Source organism: Sporothrix schenckii (genome assembly GCF_000961545.1).
Source record: "Sporothrix schenckii 1099-18 chromosome Unknown Cont49, whole genome shotgun sequence".
Taxonomy (NCBI): Eukaryota; Fungi; Ascomycota; class Sordariomycetes; order Ophiostomatales; family Ophiostomataceae; genus Sporothrix; species Sporothrix schenckii.
Window position 1 is genome coordinate 3,380,660 of NW_015971150.1, and position 15,407 is coordinate 3,396,066.

General features: G+C 57.9%; 5 protein-coding genes across 5 annotated transcripts; 2 read left to right on the forward strand and 3 right to left on the reverse strand.

Moving 5' to 3' along the window:
* Window positions 1–474: 474 nt before the first annotated feature.
* SPSK_04873 (uncharacterized protein) lies at window positions 475–3,823 on the forward strand (the record flags this gene model as incomplete). Its single annotated transcript, XM_016731634.1, has 5 exons — window positions 475–1,004; window positions 1,047–1,522; window positions 1,585–1,810; window positions 1,871–1,975; window positions 2,044–3,823. 5 exons carry the CDS (start codon window positions 475–477, stop codon window positions 3,821–3,823), a joined length of 3,117 nt encoding a protein of 1,038 aa, XP_016583603.1.
* A 1,383-nt stretch (window positions 3,824–5,206) lies between these two features.
* On the reverse strand, window positions 5,207–5,431 carry SPSK_05766 (uncharacterized protein; the record flags this gene model as incomplete). Its single annotated transcript, XM_016732501.1, has 1 exon — window positions 5,207–5,431. One exon carries the CDS (start codon window positions 5,429–5,431, stop codon window positions 5,207–5,209), a length of 225 nt encoding a protein of 74 aa, XP_016583604.1.
* Window positions 5,432–6,817: 1,386 nt separating this feature from the next.
* SPSK_05261 (alanine transaminase) lies at window positions 6,818–8,275 on the forward strand (the record flags this gene model as incomplete). Its single annotated transcript, XM_016732011.1, has 1 exon — window positions 6,818–8,275. One exon carries the CDS (start codon window positions 6,818–6,820, stop codon window positions 8,273–8,275), a length of 1,458 nt encoding a protein of 485 aa, XP_016583605.1.
* Window positions 8,276–8,639: 364 nt separating this feature from the next.
* On the reverse strand, window positions 8,640–10,214 carry SPSK_05214 (26S proteasome regulatory subunit N7; the record flags this gene model as incomplete). Its single annotated transcript, XM_016731964.1, has 1 exon — window positions 8,640–10,214. The coding sequence occupies one exon, from the start codon at window positions 10,212–10,214 to the stop codon at window positions 8,640–8,642; it is 1,575 nt and encodes a 524-aa protein (XP_016583606.1).
* A 1,143-nt stretch (window positions 10,215–11,357) lies between these two features.
* Window positions 11,358–14,882, reverse strand: SPSK_04860 (uncharacterized protein; the record flags this gene model as incomplete). The annotated part of the gene is made up of 3 exons (XM_016731622.1): window positions 11,358–12,695; window positions 12,778–12,877; window positions 13,069–14,882. The coding sequence occupies 3 exons, from the start codon at window positions 14,880–14,882 to the stop codon at window positions 11,358–11,360; spliced, it is 3,252 nt and encodes a 1,083-aa protein (XP_016583607.1).
* Window positions 14,883–15,407: the final 525 nt, after the last annotated feature.

Here is a 15,407-nt window from a genome sequence, read left to right on the forward strand (position 1 = left end):
CTATTTGCATGTATTAGTTTATTTATTATTGGCCTCCGCAAAGTAAGTTATTATTTTGACCACAAGTACACACTCAAAACAACGTCACAAGTGTACTAGAAACCGTTTATTACATGTAACTACTGTCATATCACTTCATAGTACGAATGTAGTCCAAAGTCCAATACTCTCCACCCGTCAGCCTCGCCGCTCCTTCCATTGCGTCTCACCAGTGCTGTGTTGAAGCCGACTGCTCTTTCCTCGTAGACACCCAGAGCAAGGAAAGCAGGAACGCCCGCTTCTGACGTAGATAAACACAGCGTCAATCGTGCTTTCCCCATTGCTGATTGATGTCATGGATGCTTGCGTTGTCCCCATTTTATGGACTGACCTCCTTTCTTGTCAATTTGTCAACATCCGCCATCCCCATCGGATCCTCATCGCCAGCAACACAACCAGTATCTAGCCAGTATCTACACTATCCTGGCGGCAGTCATGGACCTCGACGACTTTCGGGTTCCGGATACGCCTCAATTGGACAGGGATATGGAGCTGCTAATCCCCCCCAAAAATGCACTGGCATCCACCAGTGTTGTCGGCCTCGGCCGGGACACTCGAATTTCGTCTTCAAAGCGACCAAATGCACTCATGAAAACCTTCGAGCTCGATGCTGAAACCACAAGTACGCGGCCTGTTGGAAATGGTTCGTCATACACTCTTCTATGTTTCTATATTTGTGTCTTGGGCTATATTGATTGGGTATGCTATCGTGCAGTGTCACCGGCGCCACGAAGAATGCCTCCATCTGCCTCGAAACCCAGAGATCGAGACAAGGCCCTGCCCCGGACCAGCTACTTCTCTTCGCTCACGCAAAAGTTTCAGCAACGAGACCACAAGGGCCAACCAAAGACCCTTTCTTCAATCCAAATTCGAACACCAGACACCCAGAACGCCGTCCGTCTCTCTGGCGACATCGTTTCGTACCCTGGCTTGGCCGCTGACAATGACCGCCCGGGTAGCCAGTCGTAGGACAACGGCAACCAGGCACGGAGCACTCAGCAGAGCAGTCACTCGCAGCCCGGAGACGTGGATGCCGGTTGTCGCGGCATCCAAGACGCCATTGCCACCAGATTCCAGGATCTCCAGACAAAGATCCAACTGCAAGAGCAAGAACTCACCGAACTCAGGTTCTCCCTCAACGATGCTAACGTGACAGCAGATCTGCTTGATACAGACAAACGGCAGCTCAAGCAAAAGAATGAAGAGCTCGAACGAAAGATCGTGAATACCAACAACGTCATTAACAAACTGCGCAATGATGTTCAAAAAGGAAAAGATGAACTGCAGGCTTCGGAAGACAGACATGGCCACTCAAGGCAAGACGCCGAGAAGGCCCAAGAGAAGGCTGCTCAGGATCACAACGCACTGTTGGCCGCCCGCAAGACCATAAGTGAGATGGGGACACAAATCACTACGTTGCAAAGAGAGCTGCGTGATGCTGCTGCGATGTCCGCTGAAAAAGCCAAACAAGCTCAAGAAAAAGGTATGCACTCTGCTGCTACACCGATACACATTCTTGAAACGCAACACTACTAACATCTGCAGCCGATGCAAAACTACAAGACGTACAGCTACAGCTAAAGCTCCGTGAAACGGACATCCAAGCCCAGAAAGACGCAAACGAGCAGCTGGCCAACAGGCTGGACACCATCCCGGAGCGAAACCTCCAGGCTTTGACCAGCTGTTCCCAAAAAATCATTGACAAGCTAAGCGACTCAAAGTCGGAGATTTTGGCAGAGGGACATGCCATCAACAAACAGCATCAAGAGCAGTGAGTAGTTTGTCGTTGCCCATGTGATTGTCTCTCAGAGTAGACCATCTAACAGAACAGACGTGGTGCCATGGTCGAATGTCTAAAGGGGCTGTTGACGGCCTCTCAACAACATGTCGAGACACTCGCTACGTCACAACAGGAGACCGAGACCCTTTCTAAGCAGTGCGTTTCACTCATCTTGTTAGATCTTCTTTACATCCGCACAACCCGACCACTACTGACTCCAACAGGATTCTGGACAAAATTGATGCTTCTGATGGTGAAAGAAAAGAGGCAGAGTCCTCTTTACACTTGGATATTACCAGTGTTTTTAGTGATTTGCAAAAATGCATCGACAAGCACAAGGCTTTGTTTCATGAAGCATTCACCGCCAAAATTCGCGAAAGCGACATTCTAGCAGATCTTTGCCAACAACGAGACGTTGACAGCGAAACGCTATCAAAACAACTGGCGGAGCAAAGCCGTATCTCACAAGAGCAACTCCTTGAAATTCGCGAACTGCACAACGCTCTCCGGACGCTCCAGGAACGCACTCGTGAGGATCCCAAAATGGCCGCACAAATCATAGCGCTGCAAGAGCAAAGTCGTCATTTCGAATTCGAATTGAGAGAGAAAGAGACACTGGTCGCTCGGCTGGAGGAAAGCCACAAAGAAAAAACAAAGTTACTCATATCTTCATCGGAAAAGTTTGCATTCGAACTCCAGCAGCTGACCAGCACCTTTCACAATCGGGAAGAAGAGTATCGGCGTGCTGTGGACCAAGCCTCGGAGCTTGCAATCAAGGAAGCCCAGCGGGCATCGAGCGAAGACAAACAAGAAACAAAGAGAGAGCTCCAGCAAGAGCGAGCCAGACGTCAATCCCTAGAAAAGGAACTACGGCAAGCCAAAGAAGACCTCTCTGTACAAGAAGAGAAAAGCAAACGGATCGAACAGTCCAACGAAGCATTGCAGAACGAGCTGGGTGCGTCAAAACTGGGCAACCAAGCCGTCATTGTGCACCTAGAAGAGAAAACACGAGCTCTCGAGACCCGCATGGACCATGATGCTACCCTCATCACACAGCTCAAGGCTGCCCTCTCAGACAAGGAGATGGACTACTCCAACCTACGAAGCAGCATGGAGGCATACGACGAAAAGGTTCGCGTGCTCATCGAGCACTTGCGCGTCTGGGCGCAGGACCACTCGCACATTAGTGCCATCCGCTCGCGCCTCGAGATGCTTAGCCAAATCGACCAGTCCTGTGCCGCGACCGCGCGCATCCGAGAGGCAGAGCAGATCGATAACGTCCTCGCCCAACTACGGCAATACTATGCGTGCCAGAATGAGCGAGACGCAAAACTGGGCTTTGGATCCGGACGTAGCACAGCCGCACCAGCAGCACCAGCCGTATTAACACCCCTGCATCATGACTTTGACGATGAGCACGAACAGCGCGTGTCCGATCTGTCGGCATTCCTAGACGCCGAAGTGGCAGGGGATAAGACGGCAGGTCTCGCTAGGAGCTCTGCCGAGACGTGGACGAATGCGATTCAGGCGGCGATCCTGGGCGGCAGCAGGGACTCGTTGAAGACGCCTGGTTATGGGCAAGGGCCTCAAGACCAAGGCTCGGACATGAAGCCGCCACCGGTGCACAAGGAACGCGTTGTCCATGTAACAGTCGATCCAAAGGGTGGCATGGGAACCTTGAGTTCGCCGATGGTTGCGAGCCCCGTACCGACGCGGACCCGACGAGAGACACGGTCGTCTGCGGAAAACAAAACTGCACAGCGCAATACAGTCAGCCCGACCGGAAAGAGGGCGACTCGAAGCGCCAAGAGAAAGCGGCTGGACACCATAACAGGCCATGAGATGGTGGCAGCATCAGTGACGGGACGCACCGAAACTTTGGTGTATTTCCAGGGCGGTGGACAGTCAAAGGTACTGCCCTCCATGATCCAGGACGAGAACAAGCCTGCTGCGGCCATGATGCTCAGTTCTCGACCGGTGCTTATCAAGATTGAAGACTCGTGAGAGGGGCAGACGAGGTCCATAAGCAACGTATATGTATATACATTCACGTGTGCAGATTTTACTCTTCTTAGAAATCAATCAATAAAGTATATTCGACAAGGTGTGTTTATAAGGTTCCCAATCCCCCCCAAACGCCAGATGAGAAATGCAAGGATGCGTTTATGCGTTTTGTACAAGGTGCTGTCGAGGGGCAAGCGGAACAGACGAAACGGCGCACAGGTCGTTCTCCCACCCCGTTCGTTTGTCTCGACAACATTTCCGTTTGTATGTGTCTTTTCCGTGCCGATGTTGGTCGCTCGTCGTCTATTTACCACTCCGCTTCTTTTCAAGGAAGAGGACCTTTCTGCGGACTGGAGAGGCAACGGTTAGCACTGGCGCTGTCCTCGCCCAAGAAGACGGACAGAAACGTACCGATAGGGTCGTATTTGAGGAAGCTGAGCGGTGTTGATGTGCGTGGCCGGGTGAAGGTGTAGAAGAAGCCGGTCATGGCCATCGACAGGACGCGCACTGAAATGACGCGTGACTTTGCTGCGGGACCGTTAGCATTGGCTGCGCGGTAGAATCAAGGGGTAAAATCCATTGCAAGATTGGCCCGTACCCTTCTTTGCCATATTTGCGGGTTGGTAGGTCGCGCGGGATTCGGATATGTGCTGTTGAATGGATCGGACGGCGGCCCAAGGGAAGCCATTCACGAAAACGCTTTTGCGCCAAAACCTTTGAACGACGTCGAAAGGTAAAAGTGGGTCAGAGAGCAACACCCGCCAATCAGAGAGTTCCTATGTTGGGCGCTGGAAAAATCACGGCCCAGTTCTTATCTTATCGGGTGCCTGCCGTTTAGCTCAACTTTTGGTCATAGTTTTGGCGCTGCCGCTGTGTCGCCCATTTTCAGGGACCAGAACTTACTGGCTTATGGCGCTGTAATGTTCCGTCCACCACTGACGAGTCGGGCATCGTCCTGTCTCAAATTCTGCCCGTCTCCGCTTCTCTGCCTCTTGGTCCTTTCTTCGCTTGCCAGACCCCTTCCTCCAGTTACCCCTTTTTGGCCCAATTGAGTCCAATAGAGCGGGAAGCGGAGATCCGTTCTACTCCGTACACACAGCATCTCCCCTCTTTTTCGCATTCTATCGGTATATGCTCCCTATAAATATATTCTCCGTTTATTTCACCGTCAGCGTCTGTGCTATCTCGAGGCGGTCAGCGTGTGGTCACTGGATTATTATATATAGTGACGCCTGCCGGTCACTCCTTCCTCTCCTAAAAGGAGGGGAGTAAAATAGAAACATCGTGAATATTTCGTCTTCCGCTCCTTCCGCTGGCTGCCCACCGCACCTTCTCCCCCAACAGCGTCGCCCATTGTCGCCACTTCGCCATGCTCTCTGCCATTTACAGGGCGCCTGGCGCGCTGGGCTCTGCCCAGACCGCAGCCGTGCGGACGCAGCGAGTGAAGGCAGGCACGTCAATGAGTCGGATGATTGCTGCCAGGGCAGGAACAGCATTATCCACCCCACAGTCGACTGAGGAAGTTGACCCACTTCTGGCCTGTTTCTCGTCAGGTGAGTTTTTGTGTGTGTTTTTGTTTGCTTGGGTCTTTCCTCTTTCGAATCGCATGGCATCGTTTAACCCCAAGACTCCAACGCTCGGCTCAGCCTACAATTGCCTATTCCAGAGTGTCCTATGCGTCATATTGGTGGCATATCCCTTCTCTTCCCTCACCCATACGGGCGTATATTTCTCTCACTTCTTGGCCTCCTGCATATATCCAACCGTCTTTCGCGGCCGTGCGTCCTTTCCATAGGCTGTCGTTGCCGGTGTCGGATCCCCCTTTGTGTTTTGACTTGCGCCTTCCCCAAGACAGGACGGCTCTATCTCTCTGACTCCAAGTGGAAAGAAAGGGAATAATTGCCATTCAAAGAAGGAGCTGTCAAGCGAGAGCGGCGATGCCCATTTTCGTTAAACCAAACCAGTGAATCAGTGCCTCGCTCCTTCCCTTTTCTCCTGTTGCCCTTAAAATCCTTCCCAAACAAGTACTTGTAAATGCAGTACAGAGGGCCAAAGGGCGAGGAGGTGCGATCCGCGCGAGCAGGTCGTTGTCCAGTCCCAGTTGCTCAAATTGGCAATTGCTCAAAATGGCAAGACCATGCCATCTCATGCGCCGTCGAAAGTCGAACGATACATGGCAAGGCAGGCGTGAACAGCACCGTAAACAACCGGCATGATCCTTCCTGTCTACCTGTCTGCACCTTTGACAAAACCCACCCTCTGTCTCCTTCCTTCCTCAACTCGCCTGTAATTGCCTCACATGATCATGCCGCATCGTTCCTCCCCTGGTCTCTCTCAGCGGCTTACTTACATAAATCCGCCTCTCCGGTCAGCTCTTTCCTGTCACCTGGTATAAATATTACTTTCCTTCCTTTGCTCCCTTCTTTCCAAAATATCTTTACATCCTATCACGAAACCTTTCTTCCATCATCCTCACTCTTCATCCCCACAGTATCATCTCCTCCTGGTAACAGCTCTTCTCTTTTCTCACCCCATTCCCCAACTCACCAACTCTAACCCCCCACGTCACCCGCGGCACAGCACGCTCCTCTAGCCTGTGTTAGTTTCTTACCCGTTTCGGCAATCCTTCCCCCTTCGCTTTCGACCGGCCCAACTCACTAATTCTCGCCTTTTGCCGCTCCAGCGCAGCTTTCCGAAGGCCTAGCTTCCCCGCCGCCGACCACGCCAGCGGCTGTGACTCTTCCAGGTCTCACAACCGCGTTTCCGTCTTTTTCCTACGGCTCCGTATTTGCTGCCGTCCCGTCGCCGACTTTCTCTTCAACGCAACGCAGCCCACAAACGCTACGCATCCCACCCGCTCTGCGCTCTTCTCGCACGTCTCGCACTTTTCACTGCTCGTCGCCGCTTCTTTTTGCCACCATACCTGCTCAGACTTCAACCGTCTCGCCGACGTCTCTCCATACTAGATTGTTTTCCTCGTCGCCCACCGTCACCATGTCGGCCTCCTCGCAGCGGCGTTTAAATTACGACAACATCAATCCCCATGTCAAGGCCGCCAAGTACGCCGTACGAGGCGAGCTTGCCGTGCGCTCGGAAGAGTATCGTGCGCGCCTCGCGAAGAACGACACCTCCCTCCCCTTCAACCAGATCGTCTCCGCCAACATTGGCAACCCGCAGCAGCTCGACCAGAAGCCCATCACATTCTTCCGCCAGGTCCTGAGTCTGGTCGAGAACCCACTTCTATTAGAGAATGAGGATGTCCTGATCAACTCGCTCGGCTACAAGACGGACGTCATTGCACGTGCCAAGTGGCTGCTGGAAAAGGTCGGCTCGGTCGGTGCGTACAGCGCAAGCAATGGCGCACCCGCGATCCGCCAGAGCATTGCCGACTTCCTGGAGCGCCGCGACGGCTACCCGGCGAACCAGGCGGACATCTACATGTCGGCGGGCGCCTCGTCGGGTGTCAACACCCTGCTGCACGTGATCTGTGCAGGTCCCTCGTCGGGCGTGCTCGTGCCCATTCCACAATACCCGCTGTACACGGCGTCGCTGTCGCTGCTGAATGCCCAGTGCGTGCCGTACTACCTGGACGAGGCGCACAACTGGGCGACGGACATGGACGCGGTCCGCACGTCGCTGCAGGAGGCCCGCAAGAACGACGTGGATGTGCGCTCCATTGTCGTCATCAACCCGGGCAACCCCACGGGCGCGTCGCTGTCGGAGGAGGACGTCGAGGCCGTGATCGAGTTGGCGCGCGCGGAGCGGCTCGTGATCATTGCCGACGAGGTGTACCAGACCAACGTGTTCGTGGGCAAGTTCCACTCGTTCAAGGGCGTGCTGCGCCGGATGCAGGAGAAGAACCCCGGAAAGTACGACAACGTTGAGCTGGCGTCGCTGCACTCGGTGTCCAAGGGCATGGTCGGCGAGTGTGGCCACCGCGGCGGCTACTTTGAGCTCGTGGGCTTCGACCCGCAGGTGCAGGCCGAGATCTACAAGTTTGTCAGCATCATGCTGTGCGCGCCCGTGGTCGGCCAGTGCCTGGTCGAGCTGATGGTCAACCCGCCCAAGCCGGGCGAGCCGAGCTACGAGCTGTACGACAAGGAGTACAACGGCATCTACAACGGCCTGCGCGAGCGTGCGGTGGCGCTGCACAAGGCCTTTGACCAGATGGAGGGCGTCGAGTGCGGCGAGCCGCAGGGCAGCATGTACCTGTTCCCGACGATCCAGCTCTCGGAGAAGGCGGCGGCGGCGGCGGCGGCAGAGGGCCGGACGGCCGACGAGTTCTACTGCCTCAAGATGCTCGAGGCAACCGGTGTGTGCGTGGTGGCGGGCAGCGGTTTCGGCCAGAAGCCCAACACGCTGCACTTCCGCACGACGTTCCTGGCGCCCGGCACCGAGTGGGTGGGCAGCATCATCAAGTTCCACAAGGAGTTTATGGACACTTATAGATAAAGGATGCTTCTCTGTTCCCGGCACCGGGGAGAATGAACTTGTCTTTGCTAGAACAGCATCGCTACTCACTCTTTGGTTATGATACTTGGATCGGAGTATATTTGAGAGATCTGCTTAGACATATAACGAATGGAATATTCAATGGTTTCTCAACAGTACTGTGTGTTGTACGTGATGTGTTTGAATGTGTCGTATTTTACTAATGGTTTATAAAATGCGTCAAAAAATCAAGACTCGTCCTGTGACGACTCCTACCAACCAAACAGCAAACACCTGTCCCTCCTTGACTCTGCTGCAGACGACCATGGTCGTCTGCGGCTCGTTTCCCACGATCCTTGCGGCCCTCGCCAACGCAGGTTCCTGACTATGCCCGCTCGCTTCCGCGCAGGCGCACGGCCTGGCCGTATTTTTGCAGCTTGGTAATCAGCTGGTCGCCCTGCCGCACAACGTCCTGGTACTGCTTGTTCTTGTCGTCCGGCCGGTTGGTCTCGATGACGCCTTTGCCCGAGACGCGGTCAATGGTGCAGGGGATGCGGCCGGCGGCAATGAACTTGGCCAGGTCGCGGTCGAGGAAGTCGACGGTGACGCCAAAGTCCTGGGCCATGCTGTCGAGCCCGACCACGCGGTACGACTGCAGCAGCTGCTGGTAGGCGCGCAGGCGCATCTCGCGGATGAACCAGCTCTTGTGCTCGTGCAGGTAGCGGTCCTGGTTGAGGAACTGCTCCTCGACCTGCGCCAGGGCCTGGAAGAACTGCTTGTAGCGGCCCGTGTACAGACTGGCCACCAGCTGCGCCAGCGGCGAGAAGTCGACCGCGACCTCGGCCTCGGGCTGCTCGAGGCCCGTGCCCAGCGTCGTCAGGTTGACCACGCCCTTGGAGGGCCCTGCTGCGCCTGATGCAGCGCCTGACGACGCGGCCGCCGTGGCATCCGCTTCCGCATCCGCGTCCGCGCCTGGGCCGGCCGAGATGACACCCGACAGCGCCAGCAGCTTGTCCTCGCCGTCGCCCAGGATGGCCTTGATTTCGGGGGCGTCGACGACCTTGGCCTTGAAGTCGACGCGCTTGAGACTGACGGAGCCGGCCAGCACGGCGTAGACGACGAGCTGGCTGTAGGTGCACAGCTCGTAGCTCGTAAACGTCGACAGGCTGTCGAGCAGCAACGGCGCGGCCACGCTGTAGGAGCGCACCGTCAGCAGCGACAGGCCCTCGTAGGCCTTGAGGCGGTTGCGGCGGTCCCAGTCGCCGCCGGCGTCGACGAGCGCGGTGGCGCGCTCCAGCAGGCGCTTGACCAAAAACTTGTCGCCAAAGAACAGGCCGACGCGCACCATGGCCAACACGACGTCGATCTTGGCGCCCAGGATGCCCGTGTTCTCAAAGACGGCCTCGTACGCGGCCAGGGCCTTGTCCTTGTCGCCGACGCGCGCCCAAAACTCGGCGCGCTTGCCGCGCACCGCCTGGATCTCGGTGTCGCCGGCCTGCTCGACGGCCTCGTCCTCCTCGGTCTGCAGGCCCGCCAGCTCCGTCTCGTTGTCCTTCTGCAGCGTCTGGTACAGGGACTCGTCCCAGGCGAGCGCGGCCGTGGCCGTGGGGTTCTTGTTGGCAATCATGCCGACGGCGCTCGACTTGCGGCTCAGCGGTCTGCCGGGCGGGATATGCGGGGCGGTGGTGGCGGCGGCGGCGGAGGAGGAAGAGGAGTTTGTCTTGGCAGAGGAAGCGGTCGCAGAGGAGGAGGAGAGGTCGCCAACGCCGTTCAGAACGCCCTCGACGGGGTGTGCGAGGTACCGGTAGAGCGGTGCCATCTTGTGTTCGCCAATGGCCTCCTGGACGGCCTTGACGGCGGCCTGCTGGGCGGTGCGGCCGGCATAGGGGTTGGTCAGGGCAAAGACCTGCTGGGCCAGCGGCAGCAGCGGCCACTTTGTGTATTGCGGGTCCGAGCCCATGATGGCAGCGAGAGGGACGGTTGATGTAGAAGTGGTGACGCCGGAGACGATGTCGTTTGTCCAGTGGAAAAAGCAGCTCGGCCGTGCTCGCTCAGAGAGGAAACGGGCGATGGCAACGCCCAGGGAGATGCAATGGTCGATGGCTGATGCGCTGGGAGTCGTCGCCGAATGCAATGCACGTCAGAGGCTGGTTGTGGCGTGGTGCAGTGTGGTGTGTGTGTAGATATGCAGCTCCAACTCGATTGAAGCTTTTTGGAGGGGACAGAGTGGGCGGCTGGTGGGAATTGGGGCAGGTGTGGCCGCTAGGCGGCAGACAAGGCACGCGTTCCAGGGCGCCCCAGGCAGGGCAGGCGGCCGACTCGCACTTTCCAAGCACACAGGCGAAATCGCTTGCCGAGCAACGCTACTTATGTCAGCAGCCAGCTCCACCAATTCAGCCGCGTAGCGCAAGAGCGACCACACTCAGCAGCTGCTCTGCAAAACGACATCATCTCTGAATAACACAACATCTGGTGAAGAATATTAAGACACACAATAGCTGCATATAGATCTAGAAGCAAAACCGTTACTTTGTCACTGTTAGACACCCATCCGCCGTCCTTTACATCGATATTCGGGACCACAGAAAGCGCATGACGGGTGTTTGGGCTTGAAGAGCGTCACTTTCGTCTTGCCTTTTCTTTTTTTCATTTTTCTTTTTTCTTTGCTTTTCTCCTCCTTTCTTCCCTCGCCTCCACGCCCTTTCCACGGCCACTCGACATGGCCGACAACACCGAATCTGACTCGCGGCATAGCCAGGGGAACACCGAGCGACACCGTGATGCTCCGAACGAGCGCCGCCGCTCGCACTCGCCTGACCAGCGTGACCGTCGAGACTACAGAGATGATCGCCGGAACGACCACTGGGACGACCGCCGGGACGACCGCCGGGACGACCATCAACCAAAGCGCGGGCTGCAGTCGTATGCTTCGCGACGCGACGAGGAAGAGCGCGACAGGCGCGGCAGCAGAGAAAGCAGAGACTACCGCGACCGTGATTACAACGACGACGCCCGCCGAGCCAACGACGAACTTCCACAGCCGTTTGACGCACGGGCCCTCGAGCCGGCCAAGAGACGTGCCCGCTCAAGGTCTCCGGGCGCGTCAGGATTGGGTGCTGGCGGTGGCGCGGGCGCAGGCGCTGGCGCTGGCGCTGGCGCTGGTAGTGGTGGTGGCGGCGCCGACCTGCCGCGCAAGCCCAAACGGCCGGGCCAGCGGGCTCGCATCACCGATGCCGAGCGCGAAGCCATCCGCCAACGCGCCCTCGAGCGCGAACGCCACAACAAGGAAGAGCTGGAGCGGCGGCAGCAGCGTGCCGTGATTGACGACGTTGTGCGGTCGCATTACAACGCCGTCCCCGAACGCGGGCGCGAGTGGCGCAAGACGGCCAGCACAATTCGGGGCCTGCGGTCCATGAACAACTGGGTCAAGAGCTGCATCATTCAAAAGTTTGCGCCCGACGAGGACTTTGAGGAGCGCACGCTCCACGGCATCGGCGGCGCCGGCCAGCACGAGCTGCTGGTGCTCGACATTGGCTGCGGCAAAGGCGGCGATCTCGGCAAGTGGCACCAGGCGCCGCAAAAGGTGCAGCTGTACGTGGGGCTGGACCCGGCCAACGTCAGCATCGACCAGGCGCGTGACCGGTACCGCGAGATGACGACACGGGGCGGCGGCGGTGGCGGGCGCGGTGGACGCGGCGGGTACCATCACCGCGGTCCGGCGCGCGTGTTCGATGCGCGGTTCGTGGTTAAGGACTGCTTCGGCGAGAGCATTGGCGACATCAACATTATTCAGGACGTGGGCTTCGACCAGAACCCGCTGTCGCGGCGCGGCTTTGACGTTGTCAGCATGATGTTCTGCATGCACTACGCGTTCGAGACGGAGCAGAAGGCACGCACCATGCTCAAGAACGTGGCGTCGGCCCTGAAGAAGGGCGGCCGCTTCCTTGGCTGCATCCCCAACTCGGATGTGCTGGGCGACCAGGTCGAGCGTTTCCACATCAAGCAGGCCGAGAAGAAGAAGGCCGACGAGGCAGCCGCTGCAGCCGCCGCCGCGGCACCGCCGGCGGCGGCCAAGGAAGGCCAGAGCGGCGAACCGGGCGAGGACGGCGAGATCAAGCCCGAGGCGCCCGCGGCGTCCGAGCAGACGGCCGAGTGGGGCAACAGCATCTACCGCGTTCGCTTCCCCGGCGACACACCCGCCGACGGCGTATTCCGGCCGCCGTTTGGCTGGAAGTACAACTTCTTCCTCAACGAGGCCGTCGAAGAGGTGCCCGAGTACGTCGTGCCGTGGCACGCGTTCCGCGCGCTGGCCGAGGACTACAACCTCGAGCTGCAGTACCACAAGACGTTCCCCGAAGTCTGGGAGGCCGAGAAGGACGACCGCACACTGGGCCCGCTGAGCGAGCGAATGGGTGTGCGCGACCGGAACACGGGCGAGCTGCTGGTCAGCAAGGAGGAGATGGAAGCAGCGGGCTTCTACGTGGCGTTCTGCTTCTACAAAGTATAGGGCGGCTTGGACGGACGGGCGTAGGACCGGTTGTTATGACACGGCGACTGGTATCTGTGGGTTGCGACAGCGTTAAAAAGCGTTCGTTTGGGTGTTCAGGGCGTTTGACAAGAGACCTGGCAGGTTGTGGGTTTTGTTCTGGTGCTTTGACGGATATTGAATATTTTTATCAAAAAAAAAAAAAATGAAAGAAAATAACTGGCAGCCAACCGCTATCTATGCCAAAATACAAACGTACGGCCATGCAAAGAAATGTATAACCAAAAGGAAAGGAAGGCAAGGGACGGCAGACACCACTCAGCCTAACCGCACCTTGCGCCACATGCGCATGCACTCTTGGAGGTCGACAGACAGCGTGCCGTCGAGGGCGCTCGTCGAGTCCTTGATCAGGGAGACGAGCAGCGCCGCATACACAAACGTCTCCATGTCCGCGCGCAGCGCCTGCAGATCCGCCTTCTTCATGCCCCCCAGATCGGCCCACGACTTCCACTGGTCCAGCATGCGGCACAACTTACCCGCAAACTCGCCGTCGCGCACCATGCGATGCAGGACGTGGCCGGCCATTTCCTTCATGTCCGCGTGTGCCGGCTGCTGCGGATCGGCGGTCTCGCCGGCGCGCTGCTTCTTCTCCCGCAGCAGCCAACGCAGCGCATGCTCTGCGACCAACCGCGTGTCCCACTTGGCGCTGTGCAGGGCCTCCATCTCCAGCTGCTCGCGCCGCTCCCGATTCCGCTCCATGTCCGCCCGCATGTCGTCGATGCGCTGCATGTTCTCGCGCGCCCGGCGGTCGCGCGCCGCTGCCTCGCGCTGGTGCGGCGGCAGACGCTGCTCGGCCTGCTCGGCAAAGCGCGCCTCGTTCATCCGCTGCACAAACCGGTTGTGTCTGTGCATGTGGTCCGAGCTGTGCTGGGTGGCCCACTCGGGCGTCTCGCTCTCGTTGGCCGCGCCGAGCAGCACGAGCACGCCACAGGGCACCGTCTCGCGGCGCGCAAACGCCAAGATGTCGTCGGGGATGCGGTAGTTCCACAGAATCGTCTGGCTGCTGGTGCCGTACGCGGTCGCCGCGCTCGCAAACCACACGCCGTCGCTCACGCCGGGACGCACACGGATATGCTCAATGTACAGGCTGTCGAGGTTGACTGTGCTTGTCAGAGGGAAGCTGGTGCTGCCGCCCATCGTGTTGTTCCTGGCAACGCCGCCGGCACGCCGCTTCTCCTCCGTCAGCGCCGTAATGATGCCGTCCACAGAGACTTGGCAGGTGATGGGCGTTGTTGCCGCGGCATACCCCTCGCGCGTTGCCGAGTCGACCGAGTTGCGTTGGCTTGCCTTTGTATCCTTGGCGTTGTTGGCCGTGGTAGGGCGCGAGGACGCGGCCGACGACGCAGCGCCGCCGGCACCTGCCGCATCATCGGCCGGTACTGTCTCCTTGTTGTCTTCCGCAGGCTTCTCCTCTTCCTTGTACTCGGGTGGCGGCGCCGGCAGGCTGACCCAGTATGGTGGCAGGTCTGAAAAGCTGCGGCAGGTCCATGTGGGCTCCCAAGAGACACTCAGTGACAAGTTGCCGTCGGAGTCGTCGAGCGTCGCAACAGCCAGCGCGTTGTGGTGGCCGTCGGGCGACTTCATGAGCGCACAGCCCACAGGCGTCCACAGACCCGTCGACCGCAGCAGGCGCCAGCCGTGCGGGTCAGGCACGGCGCCCAGGTCCAGCAGGTACGAGATGAGCTCGTCAAAGGCGATGTCGACCTGCGGCTGGCGGAGCTGGTCGGCGTACTCGACGCGCTGGGTTTTGAAGCCGATGGCATTCGTCTTCCAGTTGAACGTCGTCCAAGAGCCACCAGGGATCGAGCTGGGGTTGCGCGACAGCGTCCAGTACTCTTGGCGGTGCTGGAACCGGTCCCACGGCGTGACGGCGTAGCGTGGCAGTTCAATCTCAATAACGCGGTTCACGACGTCGCTGCGGGTGAGCGCCGTCAGGCGGCTGTGGCGGAGCATGCGCTTGATCTTGGACGCGTTGACGAGCGTGATAAACGTGTTGTACATGATGGGCAGCACGCCCAGCACGGCGAGCGGCACGCCAATGTAAGTGATGATGTCGGTGGCCGAGGGGCCATTGTTCGACATGGTTGGAGCTTGGCGGCTCGGCGTCTAAGTGAATTTGCGTGTATCGTAGAGGGCGAGTCGGCAGATCGAAAGTAATATCCGTCCTAGGCAAAAAGCGCCCAAGAGAGGAATATAGAGCGACTGATAAAAACCACAACAATGCAACGAACAAAAAATGAGCACGAGAACAAAAAGGAGAAAAGGATTCTAGATCCCCGAACATCGTAGGTTCGTCAAACCCCTGTCGTCTGCTGCAGGCAGCTGGCCAATTAAGCCTTGCACTAGCTGCTCGCGGCATGGCGCGGTCCCGCCTCGGCAGTACGTCAAATGGTGACAACAGTCCTCGTTTCAAGCGCCACCAAGCTGTTGTGGAAGCAAGCAACGGGTGTTGCTAAGTGGTTGTGTCGTGAAACGTAAGAGTTGAACGTGATCCTTTAAAACGTTAGTCTTGAGCGTCGACGTAAGACAGAGGATACGTAAAATGTGATTATAGCACCAGCGTTACATCGTCACCACCGTCCATCAATCAAGTATTGAAAAAGAAAT